Raw genomic sequence first — 19,598 nt, forward strand, 5'->3', positions numbered from 1 at the left:
CACAAAAAAAGACTGGCAACCAGGCTATATAAACACAAAAAAAGACTGGCAACCAGGCTATATGAACACAAAAAAAGACTGTTAACCAGGCTATATGAACACAAAAAAAGACTGGCAACCAGGCTATATGAACACAAAAAAAGACTAGCAACCAGGCTATATGAACACAAAAAAAGACTGGCAACCAGGCTATATAAACACAAAAAAAGACTGGCAACCAGGCTATATAAACACAAAAAAAAACTGGCAACCAGGCTATATATATGAACACAAAAAATAAAAGTGAATGCAACGTACCACACTCCATCTCTCCCCTTGCAGTTGTGTTGCTCCAAGTCAATATAGTGCTGAGGTTCGATGGATACATCCCGCGTCACGTGAATGACCGGGCGAGACCTGTACAAAACCATCTTATCGCCGAGAGAGCCTACTGTCAGGTCAGGGTACAGGTTCCCATCGATGTCCAGGCCGCCTGAGATGGAGTAGCCAAACCGTTTCACCCCCTCGTTCACCCCTTCCAGGATCTGAGAGGGCAGAGTATAAACTACGTCAATTATCGGGGGGTGGGTGGACAATAAAGCTTTTCGTGTGAATTAAAAATTCTCACCTGTGCAGGCTTGGTGTTGATGCCCGAGGACGAGCCTCGGTAGATGAACACTTTCCCATCTCCATCAAACGGAGCCCCCACAGCGATGTCTGGACAGATACACAGATTGACATACATTAGATATAGGAGATCAGGCTCCAGGCCCCCGGGGGGGGGTCTGACTTACTTTACTGGCATGCAGGATTTATGATTTCTCTCAAGACAGTTGATGTTTCAACAATCGCTATATAGTTAAATAAAGGTTAAATAAATAAATACATTTTAAAAGATGTCTGAAATGATACACTATTCTCTATACAGTATACTATATGACTTTTGACCAGGGACCACAGGGCTCCAGGGACCATAGGGCTCCAGGGACCATAGGGCTCCAGGGACCATAGGGCTCCAGGGACCATAAGGCTCCAGGGACCATAGGGCTCCAGGGACCATAGGGCTCCAGGGACCATAGGGCTCCAGGGACCATAGGACCATAGGGCTCCAGGGACCATAGGGCTCCAGGGACCATAGGGCTCCAGGGACCATAGGGCTCCAGGGACCATAAGGCTCCAGGGACCATAAGGCTCCAGGGACCATAAGGCTCCAGGGACCATAGGGCTCCAGGGACCATAGGGCTGCAGGGACCATAGGGCACTACAGGGACCATAAGGCACTACAAGGACCATAGGGCTCCAGGGACCATAGGGCACTACATAGGGAATAGGGTGCCTTTTGAGACACAGAAAATACAGTACCAGTCAAAGATTGGACACACCTACTCATTCAAGGGTTTTTCTTAATTTAAAAAAATATATTTTCTACATTGTAGAATAATAATGAAGACATCGAAACTATGAAATAACACATATGGAATCATGTCGTAACCAAGAAAAGTGTTAAACCAACCAAAATGTATTTTATATTTGAGATTCTTCAAACTAGGCCACCCTTTACCACGATGACAGCTTTGCACACATTATTCCATAATGTAGAAAATTGTAAAAAATAAAGAAAAACCCCTTGAATGACTAGGTGTGTCCAAACTTTTGACTGGTACAGTATTTTAAAAAAACAGTTACTCAGTCCCCTCGGTCCACTCAGTCCTCTCTGTCCACTCAGTCCCCTCGGTCCACTCGGTCCCCTCTGTCCACTCGGTCCCCTCTGTCCACTCGGTCCACTCAGTCCACTCAGTCCCCTCTGTCCACTCAGTCCCCTCGGTCCACTCAGTCCCCTCGGTCCACTCAGTCCCCTCGGTCCACTCAGTCCCCTCTGTCCACTCAGTCCCCTCGGTCCACTCAGTCCCCTCGGTCCACTCAGTCCCCTCGGTCCACTCAGTCCCTTCGGTCCCTTCATGCAGTCAATTGTAAATGAAGGCACGTTAAATTAAGTTTAACTTGACCGAGTCAATCCTCACCGTCATATCCGTCCCGGTCCAGGTCTCCCACATTGTTGACGGTCAGTCCAAACATGGAGTCATGAGTTCCGTTGAGCCTGATTGGCTGAGCGTACTCCCAGTTACCGAATCGGTTGAGGAAGATGTACACAGCACCTCCGATCTCTGTCTTCCTGTCAAAATAGTTGGGAGCTCCCACTATCAGGTCTGTCCAGCTGAGAGAGAGGACAGGGAGTTTGAAGTTTTACAAATTATTTTGAATTCACTCACTTTCTTGACAGCATTCCTTTCCATTTTAACAAAACTTTCCAAACATGTTTGGTCAGAAAGTGGTCAGAAAGTAACTTTTTAGACCTGAATGCTAAAACATTTAGTCATTTTGCAAACCCCAGCATACCATGAGACATGTGTTCATCACTGGAAAAGATAAAAAGTTGAGTTTGATATCATTCAAAAGCTTACAAACAGGGTTGTCAAACTATTGTATTATTTCTTAAAATAAGAAATTATGTTATTTTTAAACCTTTAACATAAATTCCCAAAAACGTCTAAACCTATTTCACATCATCAAAGGTTTTTTGTTTTGTGGTAACACCCTCGGTTGAGAGTGACACAACATGTTCTTGAAAACAAGGTGGGTGTTATTTCAATCATAGATATAGAATTGATAGAATGGACCTATGGTCAGAACACTGCAATTTAGCTGGTACACCATTTAAATGTAAATTGAATTGAAATAACATTTTCTGAAACAGCACAGTTGGAAAAAAATATATGTCTAATAGAAATGTTTAAACTGGATGGTGTTTAAACCGGATGGTGTTTAAACTGGATGGTGTTCTGGATGGTGTTTAAACTGGATGGTGTTCTGGATGGTGTTTAAACTGGATGGTGTTTAAACTGGATGGTGTTTAAACTGGATGGTGTTTAAACTGGATGGTGTTTAAACTGGATGGTGTTTAAACTAGATGGTGTTTAAACTGGATGGTGTTTAAACTGGATGGTGTTTAAACTGGATGGTGTTTAAACTGGATGGTGTTTAAACTAGATGGTGTTTAAACTGGATGGTGTTTAAACTAGATGGTGTTTGAACTGGATGGTGTTTAAACTGGATGGTGTTTAAACTAGATGGTGTTTAAACTAGATGGTGTTTGAACCGGATGGTGTTCTGGATGGTGTTTAAACTAGATGGTGTTTAAAATGGATGGTGTTTAAACTGGATGCTGTTCTGGATGGTGTTTGAACCGGATGGTGTTTAAACTAGATGGTGTTTGAACTGGATGGTGTTTAAACTGGATGGTGTTCTGGATGGTGTTTAAACTGGATGGTGTTCTGGATGGTGTTTAAACTGGATGGTGTTTAAACTGGATGGTGTTTAAACTAGATGGTGTTTGAACTGGATGGTGTTTAAACTGGATGGTGTTCTGGATGGTGTTTAAACTAGATGGTGTTTAAAATGGATGGTGTTTAAACTGGATGCTGTTCTGGATGGTGTTTGAACCGGATGGTGTTTAAACTAGATGGTGTTTGAACTGGATGGTGTTTAAACTGGATGGTGTTCTGGATGGTGTTTAAACTAGATGGTGTTTGAACTGGATGCTGTTCTGGAGGGTGTTTGAACCGGATGGTGTTTAACCTGGATGGTGTTTAAACTGGATGGTGTTTAAACTGGATGGTGTTTAAACTAGATGGTGTTTAAAATGGATGGTGTTTAAACTGGATGGTGTTCTGGATGGTGTTTAAACTAGATGGTGTTTGAACTGGATGCTGTTCTGGATGGTGTTTGAACCGGATGGTGTTTAAACTAGATGGTGTTTAAACCTGATGGTGTTTAAACTAGATGGTGTTTAAACTGGATGGTGTTTAAACTAGATGGTGTTTAAACTAGATGGTGTTTAAACTGGATGGTGTTTAAACTGGATGGTGTTTAAACTGGATGGTGTTTAAACTAGATGGTGTTTGAACTGGATGGTGTTTAAACTGGATGGTGTTCTGGATGGTGTTTAAACTAGATGGTGTTTGAACTGGATGCTGTTCTGGATGGTGTTTGAACCGGTTGGTGTTTAACCTGGATGGTGTTTAAACTGGATGGTGTTCTGGATGGTGTTTGAACTGGATGGTGTTTAAACTGGATGGTGTTTAAACTGGATGCTGTTCTGGCTGGTGTTTGAACCGGATGGTGTTTAAACTGGATGGTGTTCTGGATGGTGTTTAAACTGGATGCTGTTCTGGATGGTGTTTAAACTGGATGCTGTTCTGGATGGTGTTTAAACTGGATGGTGTTTAAAATGGATGCTGTTCTGGATGGTGTTTGAACCGGATGGTGTTTAAACTGGATGCTGTTCTGGATGGTGTTTAAACTGGATGGTGTTTAAACTGGATGCTGTTCTGGATGGTGTTTAAACTAGATGCTGTTTAAACTGGATGGTGTTTAAACTGGATGGGTTCTACCCACATGCTTCAAGAGGGCCACCATTATTATTCCTGTTCCCAAGAAAGCTAAGGTAACTGAGCTAAACGACTGAGTAGCACTCACTTCCGTTATCATGAAGTGCTTTGACAGACTAGTCAAGGACCATATCACCTCCACCCTACCTGACACCCTAGACCCACTCCAATTTGCTTACCGCCCCAATAGGTCCACAGACGATGCAATCTCAACCACACTGCACACTGCCCTAACCCATCTGGACAAGAGGAATACATGTGTTAGAATGCTGTTCATCGACTACAGCTCAGCATTTAACACCATAGTACCCTCCAAACTCGTCATCAAGCTCGAGACCCTGGGTCTCGACCCCGTCCTGTGCAACTGGGTACTAGACTTCCTGACGGGCCGCCCCCAGGTGGTGAGGGTAGGAAACAACATCTCCACCCCGCTGATCCTCAACACTGGGGCCCCACAAGGGTGCAAGCTCAGCCCTCTCCTGTACTCCCTGTTCACCCACGACTGTGTGGCCACGCACGCCTCCAACTCAATCATCAAGTTTGCAGATGACACTACAGTGGCAGCCTTGATTACCAACAACGACGAGACGGCCTACAGGGAGGAGGTGAGGGCCCTCGGAGTGTGGTGTCAGGAAAATAACCTCATATTCAACATCAACAAAACAAGCAGCCCCCTATCCACGTTGACGGGACAGTAGTGGAGAGGGTAGAAAGTTTTAAGTTCCTTGGCTTACACATCACGGACAAACTGAATTGGTTCACCCAAATTCGGGCTTGTCACCAAAAGCACTCACAAACATTTACAGATGCACAATCAGGAGCATCCTGTCGGGCTGTATCACTGCCTGGTACAGCAACTGCTCTGCCCACAACCGTAAGGCTCTCCAGAGGGTAGTGAGGTCTGCACAACGCATCACCGGGGGCAAACTACCTGCCCTCCAGGACACCTACACCACCCGATGTCACAGGAAGGCCATAAAGATCATCAAGGACAACAACCACCCGAGCCACTGCCTGTTCAACCCGCTATCATCCAGAAGGCGAGGTCAGTACAGGTGCATCAAAGCTGGGACCGAGAGACTGAAAAACAGCTTCTATCTCAAGGCCATCAGACTGTTAAACAGCCATCACTAACATTGAGTGGCTGCTGCCAACACACTGACTCAACTCCAGCCACTTTAATCATGGGAATTGATGGAAATTGATGTAAAATATATCACTAGCCACTTTAAACAATGCTACTTAAGATAATGTTTACATACCCTACATTATTCATCTCATATGTATACGTATATACTGTACTCTATATCATCTACTGCATCTTTATGTAATACATGTATCACTAGCCACTTTAAACTATGCCACTTTGTTTACATACCCTACATTACTCATCTCATATGTATATACTGTACTCGATACCATCTACTGCATCTTGCCTATGCCGTTCTGTACAATCACTCATTCATATATCTTTATGTACATATTCTTCATCCCTTTACACTTGTGTGTATAAAGTAGCTGTTGTGAAATTGTTAGCTAGATTACTTGTTGGTTATTACTGCATTGTCGGAACTAGAAGCACAAGCATTTCGCTACACTCGCATTAACATCTGCTAACCATGTGTATGTGACCAATAACATCTGCTAACCATGTGTATGTGACCAATAACATCTGCTAACCATGTGTATGTGACCAATACCAACTGCTAACCATGTGTATGTGACCAATAACATCTGCTAACCATGTGTATGTGACCAATAACATCTGCTAACCAATGTGTATGTGACAAATAACATCTGCTAACCATGTGTATGTGACCAATAACATCTGCTAACCATGTGTATGTGACCAATAACATCTGCTAACCATGTGTATGTGACCAATAACATCTGCTAACCATGTGTATGTGACCAATAACATCTGCTAACAATGTGTATGTGACCATTAACATCTGCTAACCATGTGTATGTGACCAATAACATCTGCTAACCAATGTGTATGTGACCAATAACATCTGCTAACAATGTGTATGTGACAAATAAAATTAGATTAGATTTGACCATTTGGTACATTTATCACCCACCCTGTATTCAAGATGGCCGACACAACACAAAAGCCTTAGATAATATAAAATAGGGTCTAAGCTGCAATACACGTGAAATAGGGTCTAAGCTACAATACATGTGAAATAGGGTCTAAGCTACTGTTGTGCCATGGTTACTATGGCTACAGACTAACTGTGTATGCATTCCTGTACACGGCTATCAATAGTAGCAGTAGTAGCAGTAGTAGCAGTAGTAGTAGTAGTAGTAGTAGTAGTAGTAGTAGTAGTAGTAGTAGTAGTAGTAGTAGCAGTAGTAGTAGTAGTAGTAGTAGTAGCAGTAGACATGCAGCTGATGTGACTCTCACCCATCACTGTTGAGCCATGGTTACTATGGCTACAGACTAACTGTGTATGCATTCCTGTACACGGCTATCAATAGTAGTAGTAGTAGTAGTAGTAGTAGTAGTAGTAGTAGTAGTAGTAGTAGTAGTATCAGTAGTAGTAGTAGCAGTAGTAGCAGTAGTAGTAGTAGTAGTAGTAGTAGTAGCAGTAGTAGTAGTAGTAGTAGCAGTAGTAGCAGTAGTAGTAGTAGTAGTAGCAGTAGTAGCAGTAGTAGTAGTAGTAGTAGTAGCAGTAGTAGCAGTAGTAGTAGTAGTAGCAGTAGTAGCAGTAGTAGCAGTAGATGTGACTCTCACCCGTCACTGTTGAGATCAGCCGTGGCCACAGAGTACCCGAAGGAAGAACCCAGCTCCTCTCCCCACAGGATGTGCTGTGGCACCAGGCGGTACACGTTGTCTTTACGCAGTAGCACCACCGCTCCCGTGTGATTGGCTCGCGGAGCCCCCGCCACGAAGGTCAGCTCCCCACGGCTCGTTATGTCGTTAGCAGAGTCCACCGAGAAACCTGGAGCAAGGCATCATGGGATAACAGTTATTAGAAGTAGACTGTGTGTGTGTGTGTGTGTGTGGGTGTGTGTGTGTGTGTGTGTGTGTGTGTGTGTACTGTATATCGACCATAGTCTCTCTCTAAGCTCATCTCCTTTAGTGTTCTCTCATCCTTGTTGTAATACAATGTAGCCTAAGTGGCTATTGATTTAATGGAAAACACATGATGAGTATAATGTCCCTAAGTTTGTCGTAAACGGAGGGACGAGCTGCCCTCCTCCCTGTCAGAGAGAGCAGTGTGTGTGTGTGTGTGTCTGTCTGTCTTTGTGTGTGTGTCTGTCTGTGTGTGTGTGTGTCTGTCTGTCTGTCTCTCTGTCTCTCTGTGTGTGTCTGTCTGTGTCTGTCTCTGTGTGTGCGTCTGTGTGTGTGTCTGTCTGTGTGTGTGTGTCTGTCTGTCTGTCTGTGTGTGTGTGTGTCTGTCTCTGTGTGTGTGTCTGTCTGTGTGTGTGTGTGTCTGTCTGTGTCTGTGTCTTCTCCTCCATAAAGAGATAAAGACTAGGCCCATGTGTGTGGTAGGAAGAGAAACACGAGGTAACGTCTTAGCAGATCTCTTGTTTTACTCTAATGCAGCAGATGTTGCTGCTCAGCAAGCACGTAAACAGAGCAGTCTAGCGTTCATCTGCTTCAATGGGATTTACTCCCTCAGGAATGTGAGGGGTGTGTCTGCATACAATTCAGGTATAGTGTAATAGTGTAATAGTGAAATAGTGTAATAGTGTAATAGTGAAATAGTGTAATAGTGTAATAGTGTAATAGTGTAATAGTGTAATAGTGAAATAGTGTAATAGTGAAATAGTGTAATAGTGTAATAGTGAAATAGTGTAATAGTGTAATAGTTAAATAGTGTAATAGTGTAATAGTGAAATAGTGAAATAGTGTAATAGTGTAATAGTGAAATAGTGTAATAGTGTAATAGTGAAATAGTGTAATAGTGTAATAGTGAAATAGTGTAATAGTGAAATAGTGAAATAGTGAAATAGTGTAATAGTGTAATAGTGAAATAGTGTAATAGTGTAATAGTGAAATAGTGTAATAGTGTAATAGTGTAATAGTGTAATAGTGAAATAGTGAAATAGTGTAATAGTGTAATAGTGTAATAGTGTAATAGTGAAATAGTGTAATAGTGTAATAGTGTAATAGTGAAATAGTGTAATAGTGTAATAGTGTAATAGTGTAATAGTGTAATAGTGAAATAGAGAAAGAAGAGGGAATTGAACATGCATGGGGTGAGAAAATGTAACTTTGTTTCAACAACCTGTGTGAAAAAAATATCAGATACAAATCAAATAATAAAAAATGTAAAAACAGGCAAACACACTAAACAGCTGCAGCCATGTTCCAGTCCAACATGCGGTGTTGTGAGACGGAGAGGAGAGGATTGGCAGTGACCCCTGTTAGTCGAAAGGTCAACATACAGGGAGACGCTCAAAGACAAACACAGAGACGGCGGCTGTGTCGGAAAACATTACTAGCCATCAAATCCTTGGAAACAACGACAGAGAACATTTTTCGAACAGACACAAAGACAGACTAAAGCATCTCATTAGACAAACAGATACAAAGACAGACTAAAGCATCTCGTCGACAAACAGACACGAAGAACAGACTAAAGCATCTCGTAGACAAACAGACACAAAGAACAGACTAAAGCATCTCGTAGACAAACAGACACAAAGACAGACTAAAGCATCTCGTCGACAAACAGACCAGTATTGAGCAACTCCAGAGAGACAGGTGTGTGGAATGATACAGTTTGAATTGAGAACCAGTAAATGGAAAGGCCTAAATACCACAGAAGTCAACATTACAACTCCAGGAAGTATTTTTATCAGGCCTTTAGTGAAGGATTTACCACACAGTTTCCCTTTCACGTAGCAGTCTGATCCGCTTTTTCCTTTTACTCAGAAGTCCAATCTTCTAAGGTGAAAGCTATAAAAGGGAAACCGAGGCTTTGTCCCGTTATGTTTTTAAAAAAGCGAAATGGGACCCAACGGGTTGGGGAATGTGGCCCCTGAGGAAAGACATCAAACACAGTTGTGTTGTGCAGCTGTCAAACGTGTCAAGCCTCACGGTTGTAAAGCTTATGTTAGGTTAGACTATGTGGTAAAAATAAATAAAAAAATTGAAAAAGCTACATAGCCCGAGAATCAACGGAAAGCTGAAATCTGAATGGGATCTAAATATATTGTTGCAGCTTTACTTACATTATCTGATAGCATATTTTATCAGTAGTTTACAACGGGGGGTTTTCTTTTAACGGAACATCGTGTGAGTCAGATGTAAAAAAAAAACAATCTAGAAAACGGACATTTCACTTTTCATTGGCTGTATTTATTTTGGCAGGAACTCTGGAAAACCTGGGCCTGACTGACTGAGCTGAGCTGACTGGGCTGGGCTCCCTATCCAACGATAATCTGATTTAGGAGAAACACAGTGTAAAACTGCTGCTGCTGGGTACTGACTGAATAATACGAATCACTCAGTCGAGAGACTAGGGGCCAGTTTCCCAAACACATATGAAGGCCAGTCCAGGACTAAGAAGTATTTTCAAGAGACTCTCCATTAAGCATGTACTTTTAAGTCCATAACTAGTAATAACACAACTGTCTGTTTATAAATAACCAGTAATATCACTACGGTCTGTTTATAAATAACCAGTAATATCACTACTGTCTGTTTATAAATAACCAGTATTAACACTACTGTCTGTCTATTAATAACCAGTAATAACACAACTGTCTGTTTATAAATAACCAGTAATATCACTACTGTCTGTTCATAAATAACCAGTAATAACACTACTGTCTGTCTATGAATAACCAGTAATAACACTACTGTCTATATATTAATAACCAGTAATAACACTACTGTCTATCTATTAATAACCAGTAATATCACTACTGTCTGTTTATAAATAACCAGTAATATCACTACTGTCTGTTTATAAATAACCAGTAATAACACTACTGTCTGTTTATAAATAACCAGTAATAACACTACTGTCTATCTATTAATAACCAGTCATAACACTACTGTCTGTTTATAAATAACCAGTAATAACACTACTGTCTGTCTATGAATAACCAGTAATAACACTACTGTCTATCTATTAATAACCAGTCATAGCAATACTGTCTGTTAGTAAGCGTGCATAGCTCTGTATGTATGTCCAGTCATTATGTCATTTGGTTAGAGGATCAGGATCGATGGAGGCATGCTGCCAGTTAGACGTGAGGGGGTCAAAGGTTAAAATGGGCATTAAGGAAGTGGAGGAGGAGTGATCATTATGGAGAAGGGACAAGGCATCTCTAATGGAATGCTAGTCCTTACATAGTGCAATCGTTTTGACAAGGGCCCATAACCATCTGGTTAAAAGTCATGCTAAATATAGGCAATAGTGTTCCATATGGGGACATAGTCTCATTGGTTTGTATAGAGGAGGAGGAGGTGAATAAAGAGATTTACAGGTTTGATGGGAACAATCGATGGGAACAATCGATCCGGTGGGAATCCCACGGACAGAACGTTAATGGTTAGAGTCCATTAGCCATCTAAAAAAAAGGTAATGAGCCAGTATCTACGTATCCAAGGACTGCTGAGTTTAAACTACGCCTTCAAATGAAGACGCTCTGAAGGCTCTGTTGCTATGACCTTCACTGGAACACCGTTACTATAGGAACTGTATCACATGGCGATCTCAGAACACGTTGTTCACTGGGAGATTTGTCTTTTCTAAATTCTGCTTTGCTTACTTCTTTCATATCGAAAACCTTTATTTACTTAGAAAAGTTACTTGTATCTACTAAATGTAGATAAGAATGTAGACATACAGCCAGTGGTGGATTTAGGTACAGGCGACATGGGCAGCCGTCCAGGGTGGCAGCTTGCCACGGGGCGCCCGCACGAAAAAAATCAGAATGGTGACATTTGCGCGACCGGTTTTCTATCGCTCATTTCTCTCACCTCAATGATATCATGTCACCGTGTGGGACTGTGGGTCAATTCATCTTGTCGGAGTCGGAGCCCTGATTCTAGTTTGTGAGCTAGGCTGGCTACTGCCTGGGAAGGTCTCCTACTCAGAAGTACGAGATGGGGCGGGGGTAGGGGGGCGGAGGTAGGATGACCTCAGGTCTCCCCACTGGAAGCCCGAGGTAGGAGGGGGTAGGATGACCTCAGGTCTCCCCACTGGAAGCTTTACAGACCACTACACTATACCCCACTGGAAGCCCGAGGTAGGGGGGCGGGGGTAGGATGACCTCAGGTCTCCCCACTGGAAGCCAGAGGTAGGGGGAGTGGGGTTAGGTTGACCTCAGGTCTCCCCACTGGAAGCCCGAGGTAGGGGGAGTGGGGTTAGGTTGACCTCAGGTCTCCCCACTGGAAGCCCGAGGTAGGGGGAGTGGGGGAATCTATCAAATAGCGCACCTCTAACTTTGTACAATACGAATGCAATTAGTCAAATCAGTCACACTACGAAATGCTACCAAATAAACCACAATTTATTCATAATACCGTTAATATATAGTTTCACGGACACATTGTTGCATTATTTTCTGGTTTGTGTGAAGTCGTTGAAGAATAATATAAAACCAGTCTGCACACCACCAATTTGTCTTTGTTACTTTTTTGTATATATTTTTTACTTTTTTGTTTATATTTATATTGTTTTAAATGTTATGATTATTTATTTGTATTGTTCCAAATGTCTGAATAGAAATGACAGTTAGTGGAGAATGATGCGAACCGCCTGCCGAAGGGGGAGGAGCCATACAAGCTACAACCGCCACTGGATAGAACCACCACCAAGGTACCCTGGACAGCTCCAGTCCACTACACTATACAGACTGACAGACAGGCTTTACAGACCACTACACTATACAGACTGACAGACAGGCTTTACAGACCACTACACTATACAGACTGACAGACGGACAGGCTTTACAGACCACTATACTATACAGACTGACAGACGGACAGGCTTTACAGACCACTATACTATACAGACAGAAAGGCTTTACAGACCACTATACTATACAGACAGACAGGCTTTACAGACCACTACACTATACAGACTGACAGACGGACAGGCTTTACAGACCACTACACTATACAGACTGACAGACGTACAGGCTTTACAGACCACTACACTATACAGACTGACAGACGTACAGGCTTTACAGACCACTACACTATACAGACTGACAGACGTACAGGCTTTACAGACCACTACACTATACAGACTGACAGACAGACAGGCTTTACAGACCACTACACTATACAGACTGACAGACGGACAGGCTTTACAGACCACTACACTTTACAGACTGACAGACAGACAGGCTTTACAGACCACTACACTATACAGACTGACAGGCTTTACAGACCACTACACTATACAGACTGACAGACAGACAGGCTTTACAGACCACTACACTATACAGACGGACAGGCTTTACAGACCACTACACTATACAGACTGACAGACTGACAGGCTTTACAGACCACTACACTATACAGACGGACAGGCTTTACAGACCACTACACTTTACAGACTGACAGACAGACAGGCTTTACAGACCACTACACTATACAGACTGACAGACAGGCTTTACAGACCACTACACTATACAGACTGACAGGCAGACAGGCTTTACAGACCACTACACTATACAGACTGACAGGCTTTACAGACCACTACACTATACAGACTGACAGGCTTTACAGACCACTACACTATACAGACTGACAGGCTTTACAGACCACTACACTATACAGACTGACAGACGGACAGGCTTTACAGACCACTATACTATACAGACTGACAGACGGACAGGCTTTACAGACCACTACACTATACAGACTGACAGACGGACAGGCTTTACAGACCACTATACTATACAGACTGACAGGCTTTACAGACCACTACACTATACAGACTGACAGGCTTTACAGACCACTACACTATACAGACAGACAGACGGACAGGCTTTACAGACCACTATACTATACAGACTGACAGGCTTTACAGACCACTACACTATACAGACTGACAGGCTTTACAGACCACTACACTATACAGACAGACAGACGGACAGGCTTTACAGACCACTACACTACACAGACAGACAGACTGTAACACAAAGAGAAATCGACATAGATTATACACAGGTTCTACAGTAGAGAAGGGCTAGCAGTGAGCACATAACCAACACAGGGGGTTAAGGGTAGATGGGAGAGTCAGGGTAAACCAACACAGGGGGTTAAGGGTAGATGGGAGAGTCAGGGTAAACCAACACAGGGGGTTAAGGGTAGACAGGAGAGTCAGGGTAAATCTACAGTGTGTTAAGGGTAGACAGGAGAGTCAAGGTAAGTCTACGGTGTGTTAAGGGTAGACAGGAGAGTCAAGGTAAGTCTACAGTGTGTTAAGGGTAGACAGAAGAGTCAAGGTAAGTCTACGGTGTGTTAAGGGTAGACAGGAGAGTCAAGGTAAGTCTACGGTGTGTTTCACTCCCAGCTACAAACCTAAGTAGCTATTTTGAGCTACGTCCTCAAACATGGGCCAGTTGGAGCGTGGCTCCAGAGTTTTGTACACCAGCGCATCTTCATCAGGACTAGCCATGAACAAGAGCCCTAAGGCCCGAGAGAGAGGAAGATGAAGGAGAGCGAGGGGGCGGTGGGGGGGAGTGGAGGAGTGGAGGAGAGGTGGTGAGGGGGAACAGGGTGACAAAGAGAGAGAGGGAGAGAGAAAGAGGGAGTGCAGGTGAGAAAGAAATGTGCTGTGATTGTGTGTGTTCTTCTTCCTGGTATTGCAGTGGGTTTGTGGGTAAACCACTGGTACCCAACAGATGGACGACAAGACTGACTCACACTGGACCCAGAATTAGATCTGTTTGTGCTTTTAGCCAACTTCTCACACATGTGCTGTATGGCATTGGCATGACAGCAGAGTAGTTTGCTAAAGAACAAGCTGATCTGGGACCAGTCTATAACAGGCCCTGATGACTGTGGGATAATAATACTCTTATTATTATATTGCCGTATCTCTCACCCATGATTGGTCCATTCATGGGTAGCTACTTCATGTGGTAAAGTATTCAGAATATTGAGTGGAGCTGCCTACGGACAGGTCAGGGAGGGGCCCTACGGACAGGTCAGGGAGGGGGCCTACGGACAGGTCAGGGAGGGCCCCTAAGGACAGGTCAGGGAGGGCCCTTAAGGACAGGTCAGGGAGGGCCCCTAAGGACAGGTCAGGGAGGGGCCCTACGGACAGGTCAGCGATGGCCACTACGGACAGGTCAGGGAGGGCCCCTAAGGACAGGTCAGGAAGGGCCCCTAAGGACAGGTCAAGGAGGGCCCCTACGGACAGGTCAGGGAGGGGCCCTACGGATAGGTCAGGGAGGGGCCCTACGGACAGGTCAGGGAGGGGCCCTACGGACAGATCAGGGAGGGGCCCTACAGACAGGTCAGGGAGGGGCCCTACAGACAGGTCAGGGAGGGGATCTACGGACAGGTCAGGGAGGGGCTCTACGGAACGATCAGGGAGGGGCCCTACAGAGAGGTCAGGGAGGGCCCCTAAGGACAGGTCAGGGAGGGGCCCTACGGACAGGTCAGCGATGGCCCCTACGGACAGGTCAGGGAGGGCCCCTAAGGACAGGTCAGGGAGGGCCCCTACAGACAGGTCAGGGAGGGGCCCTACAGACAGGTCAGGGAGGGGCTCTACGGACAGGTCAGGGAGGGGCTCTATGGACAGGTCAGGGAGGGGCTCTATGGACAGGTCAGGGAGGGGCTCTAATGGACAGGTTAAGGAGGGGCTCTATGGACAGGTCAGGGAGGGGCCCTACGGACAGGTCAGGGAGGGGCCCTACAGACAGGTCAGGGAGGGGCCCTACAGACAGGTCAGGGAGGGGCCCTTACGGACAGGTCAGGGAGGGGCCCTACAGACAGGTCAGGGAGGGGCTCTATGGACAGGTATTTATTTTGGGTACAGTGTGCCGTCAGTCTGTTGTTTTCATCTTCCCAGGCCCTCTCTCCTTTCCTGTTCTGTGCTCAGTGATCTCCAGTGAGACAGGACAGCAGGCTAGCAGCAATGTGAGAGGAGCAGCAGAGGGCAGGGACGGTCCTACCCAGGTAACTATGGTAGGGAACTGGGATCAGCTGAGCATTCAGCTGTTTCTCATCCGCCACCTCATAAGGCCCGTCGTCATAGAAACCAAGATCCAACAGTGTCTGGTTTAGCAGCTGGACACGCATCTCTCCTGGAAGGAACAGAGTTATAGGACACAGACAGACAGATAGAAAAACAGACAGACAGACATACAGAAAAACAGACAGACAGACAGAAAAACAGACAGACAGACAGACAGACACAGACAAGCACCCCCCCCCCCCCCCCCCCACACACACACACACACACACACACACACACACACACACACACACACACACACACACACACACACACACACACACACAGTCAAGCACCCACCACACACACGAAGAGAGAGACAACTCCCACACATAAACACATAGATATCCACTGGACACAGCCATCTCTGGGGTTACACAATGCTGATGTCAAGAACCACATGATGTAATCGTTACTCCACCTAAGGCCTGTATAACATATGATACAGTGATCCATATCTCATATGGATCACTGATGTCTCATAATGATCAGCCCAATAACTAACTGCTAAGAATCAATTACTTTGATCAATCAGTATGACTACTAAGGCCAATCAGTATTATTGATTAGCTTTATAAATCAATGATTTGTCTAAGGAGAGAAATACAATTTTATGAAAAACTGAATTATGACTTTTTGGGTATTTTTTAAATATGGTTATTGATAACGATCTGCTGTTTGACCTGTTAACCTGAGCGTGAGCTCAGCTAGATAATGCCACCAATATACTGATTGGCTGACGGATCAAAGTGATTGATTCCCAGCAGTTAGTTATTGGGCTGATCATTATGAGACATCAGTGATCAATATGAGTTATGAATCACTGTATCGTATGATATACTGATTGATCTATTTAGTGATCAGGGGTCTATTGGTGAGGCGGTTTTCTCTTTCTAACTATATTCTCTCTTTTATTTCACCACGTTTGAGGTCGAAACTATCATGTTACTCAGCACAGGCGTCAGTCTGTCACGGTCGTCCTCCTCTTCATCTGAAGAGGAGAGGCGAGAAGGATCGGAGGACCAAAATGCGGCGTGGTATGTGTTCATGGTGAGTACTTAATAAAAGAAAGCACTGAACACTGAATACAAAACTGTACAAAAACAATAAACAAATAACGACCGTGAAGCTATAAATGAGACCTGTGCTGAACACAAGCAACTAACATAGACAATCACCCACAAACACACAGTGAAACCCAGGCTACCTAAGTATGATTCTCAATCAGAGACAACTAACGACACCTGCCTCTGATTGAGAACCATACTAGGCCGAAACATAGAAATACCCAAATCATAGAAAAACAAACATAGACTGCCCAACCCAACTCACCCCCTGACCATACTAAATAATGACAAAACAAAGGAAATAAAAGTCAGAACACAACACAGTCCCCACTATTTAACCTTTCTTTACACAGGTTTGTCTCATTGAGATAAAATAATACAAATAATAATAATAATAATAATAATAATAATGATAATAATAATAAAATAATAAAAAAAAAATAATAATAATAATAATAATAAAATAATAATAATAATAATAAAAATAATAATGATAATAATAATAAAATAATAATAATAATAATAATAATGATAATGATAATGATAATAATAATAATAATAATAATAATAATAATAATAATGATAATAATAATAATAATAATAATAAAATAATAATAATAATAATAATAATAAAATAATCATAATAATCATAATAATAATAATAATAATAATAATAATAATAATAATAATAATAATAATGATAATAATAATAATAATAATAATAATAATAATAATTATAAGTATACCACCATACCTTTCCAGTTGTACGTTCCTGGAGCACCGAACATGATGAAGTTGTTGTCTGGTGTGAAGGCGGCAGACAGGCCCTGCTGACAGAAGCCAAACTGTTCGTGTCCCTGGGGTCGCCCCTCGCAGAACTTCCACTCCCCTCCGTCCAAGTCGTCCCTCTCTGTCAGGTCCTCACTCAGGACATAGCAACGCCCGATAGGGTCCCGTGTCTCAGACGGCAGGCCCACACGCTGACGCAGCTCATACAGGTGGGCACAGGTCTGGAGAGGGGTAGGGGTAGTAACCATATCAGTCACTGGAAGAGACCGTCTACTACATTGCCATAACAAGCAAAAAAAAAAGCCAGTAACTGCTCATTTGGTCTAAAATGAGTTAATGTCATTTTTACTGCATTAAATACATGCTTAACCACGTGGACAAGTATCCTGCCTCTTAGTGTATTGTGTTCAGGAGAAAATGGGGGTCATGTTTAGCAGTAACTGCTTAAAGTTACTGTGAAACCAAGGTAAATAAAAGCAATTTTTTCTCAGTTCCACGCTATGAGCAGTTACTGCCTTTTTGCTTGGTAGGAAAGTACAGACATAGCCTGGTCTACTATCTACAGTACAGACATAGCCTGGTCTACTATCTACAGTACAGACATAGCCTGGTCTACTATCTACAGTACAGACATAGCCTGGTCTACTATCTACAGTATAGACATAGCCTGGTCTACTCACTACTGTACAGACATAGCCTGGTCTACTATCTACAGTACAGACATAGCCTGGTCTACTATCTACAGTATAGACATAGCCTGGTCTACTCACTACTGTACAGACATAGCCTGGTCTACTATCTACAGTACAGACATAGCCTGGTCTACTATCTACAGTACAGACATAGCCTGGTCTACTATCTACAGTACAGACATAGCCTGGTCTACTATCTACTATACATACATAGCCTGGTCTACTATCTACAGTACAGACATAGCCTGGTCTACTATCTACAGTACAGACATAGCCTGGTCTACTCACTACAGTACAGACATAGCCTGGTCTACTATCTACTATACAGACATAGCCTGGTCTACTATCTACAGTACAGACATAGCCTGGTCTACTATCTACAGTACAGACATAGCCTGGTCTACTATCAACAGTACAGACATAGCCTGGTCTACTATCTACTATACAGACATAGCCTGGTCTACTATCTACTATACAGACATAGCCTGGTCTACTATCTACTATACAGACATAGCCTGGTCTACTATCTACAGTACAGACATAGCCTGGTCTACTCACTACAGTACAGACATAGCCTGGTCTACTCACTACAGTACAGACATAGCCTGGTCTACTAACTACAGTACAGACATAGCCTGGTCTACTAACTACAGTACAGACATAGCCTGGTCTACTCACTACAGTACAGACATAGCCTGGTCTACTCACTACAGTACAGACATAGCCTGGTCTACTAACTACAGTACAGACATAGCCTGGACTACTATCTACTATACATACATAGCCTGGTCTACTCACTACAGTACAGACATAGCCTGGTCTACTATCTACTATACAGACATAGCCTGGTCTACTCACTACAGTACAGACATAGCCTGGTCTACTCACTACAGTACAGGTGGGCCCTGGTCTACTACACTACAGTACAGGTGGGCCCTGGTCTACTCACTACAGTACAGGTGGGCCCTGGTCTACTACACTACAGTACAGGTGGGCCCTGGTCTACTACACTACAGTACAGGTGGGCCCTGGTCTACTACACTACAGTACAGGTGGGCCCTGGTCTACTACACTACAGTACAGGTGGGCCCTGGTCTACTACACTACAGTACAGGTGGGCCCTGGTCTACTACACTACAGTACAGGTGGGCCCTGGTCTACTACACTACAGTACAGGTGGGCCCTGGTCTACTACACTACAGTACAGGTGGGCCCTGGTCTACTACACTACAGTACAGGTGGGCCCTGGTCTACTACACTACAGTACAGGTGGGCCCTGGTCTACTACACTACAGTACAAGTGGGCCCTGGTCTACTACACTACAGTACAGGTGGGCCCTGGTCTACTACACTACAGTACAGGTGGGCCCTGGTCTACTACACTACAGTACAGGTGGGCCCTGGTCTACTACACAACAGTACAGGTGGGCCCTGGTCTACTCACTACAGTAC

The 19,598-nt window shown here is 43.7% G+C and overlaps 1 protein-coding gene across 5 annotated transcripts in view; it reads right to left on the minus strand.

Moving 5' to 3' along the window:
• The window catches only part of itga7 (integrin subunit alpha 7), a 128,169-nt gene that overhangs the window by 79,418 nt on the left and 29,153 nt on the right, over positions 1 to 19,598 (minus strand). For 3 of the 5 annotated variants that reach the window (XR_016488101.1, XM_036950907.2, XM_090206478.1), the window contains exons 3-8: positions 17,420 to 17,675; positions 13,936 to 14,043; positions 7,168 to 7,375; positions 2,001 to 2,194; positions 608 to 696; positions 298 to 524 (exon numbers count right to left, since the gene is read on the minus strand). Coding sequence is in view for 4 of the 5 variants with exons in the window: in XM_036950907.2 (XP_036806802.2) it covers positions 298 to 524; positions 608 to 696; positions 2,001 to 2,194; positions 7,168 to 7,375; positions 13,936 to 14,043; positions 17,420 to 17,675 (1,082 nt within the window). In the remaining variant the exon portion in view is untranslated. Of the gene's footprint in view, positions 1 to 297; positions 525 to 607; positions 697 to 2,000; positions 2,195 to 7,167; positions 7,376 to 13,935; positions 14,044 to 15,536; positions 15,669 to 17,419; positions 17,676 to 19,598 lie in introns of all 5 variants that reach the window. The other 2 variants (XM_090206479.1, XM_036950906.2) reach the window with 2 other exon arrangements.

Source organism: Oncorhynchus mykiss, chromosome 17, assembly GCF_057628025.1.
Source record: "Oncorhynchus mykiss isolate SJ-2025 chromosome 17, ASM5762802v1, whole genome shotgun sequence".
In the NCBI taxonomy this organism is placed as follows: domain Eukaryota; kingdom Metazoa; phylum Chordata; class Actinopteri; order Salmoniformes; family Salmonidae; genus Oncorhynchus; species Oncorhynchus mykiss.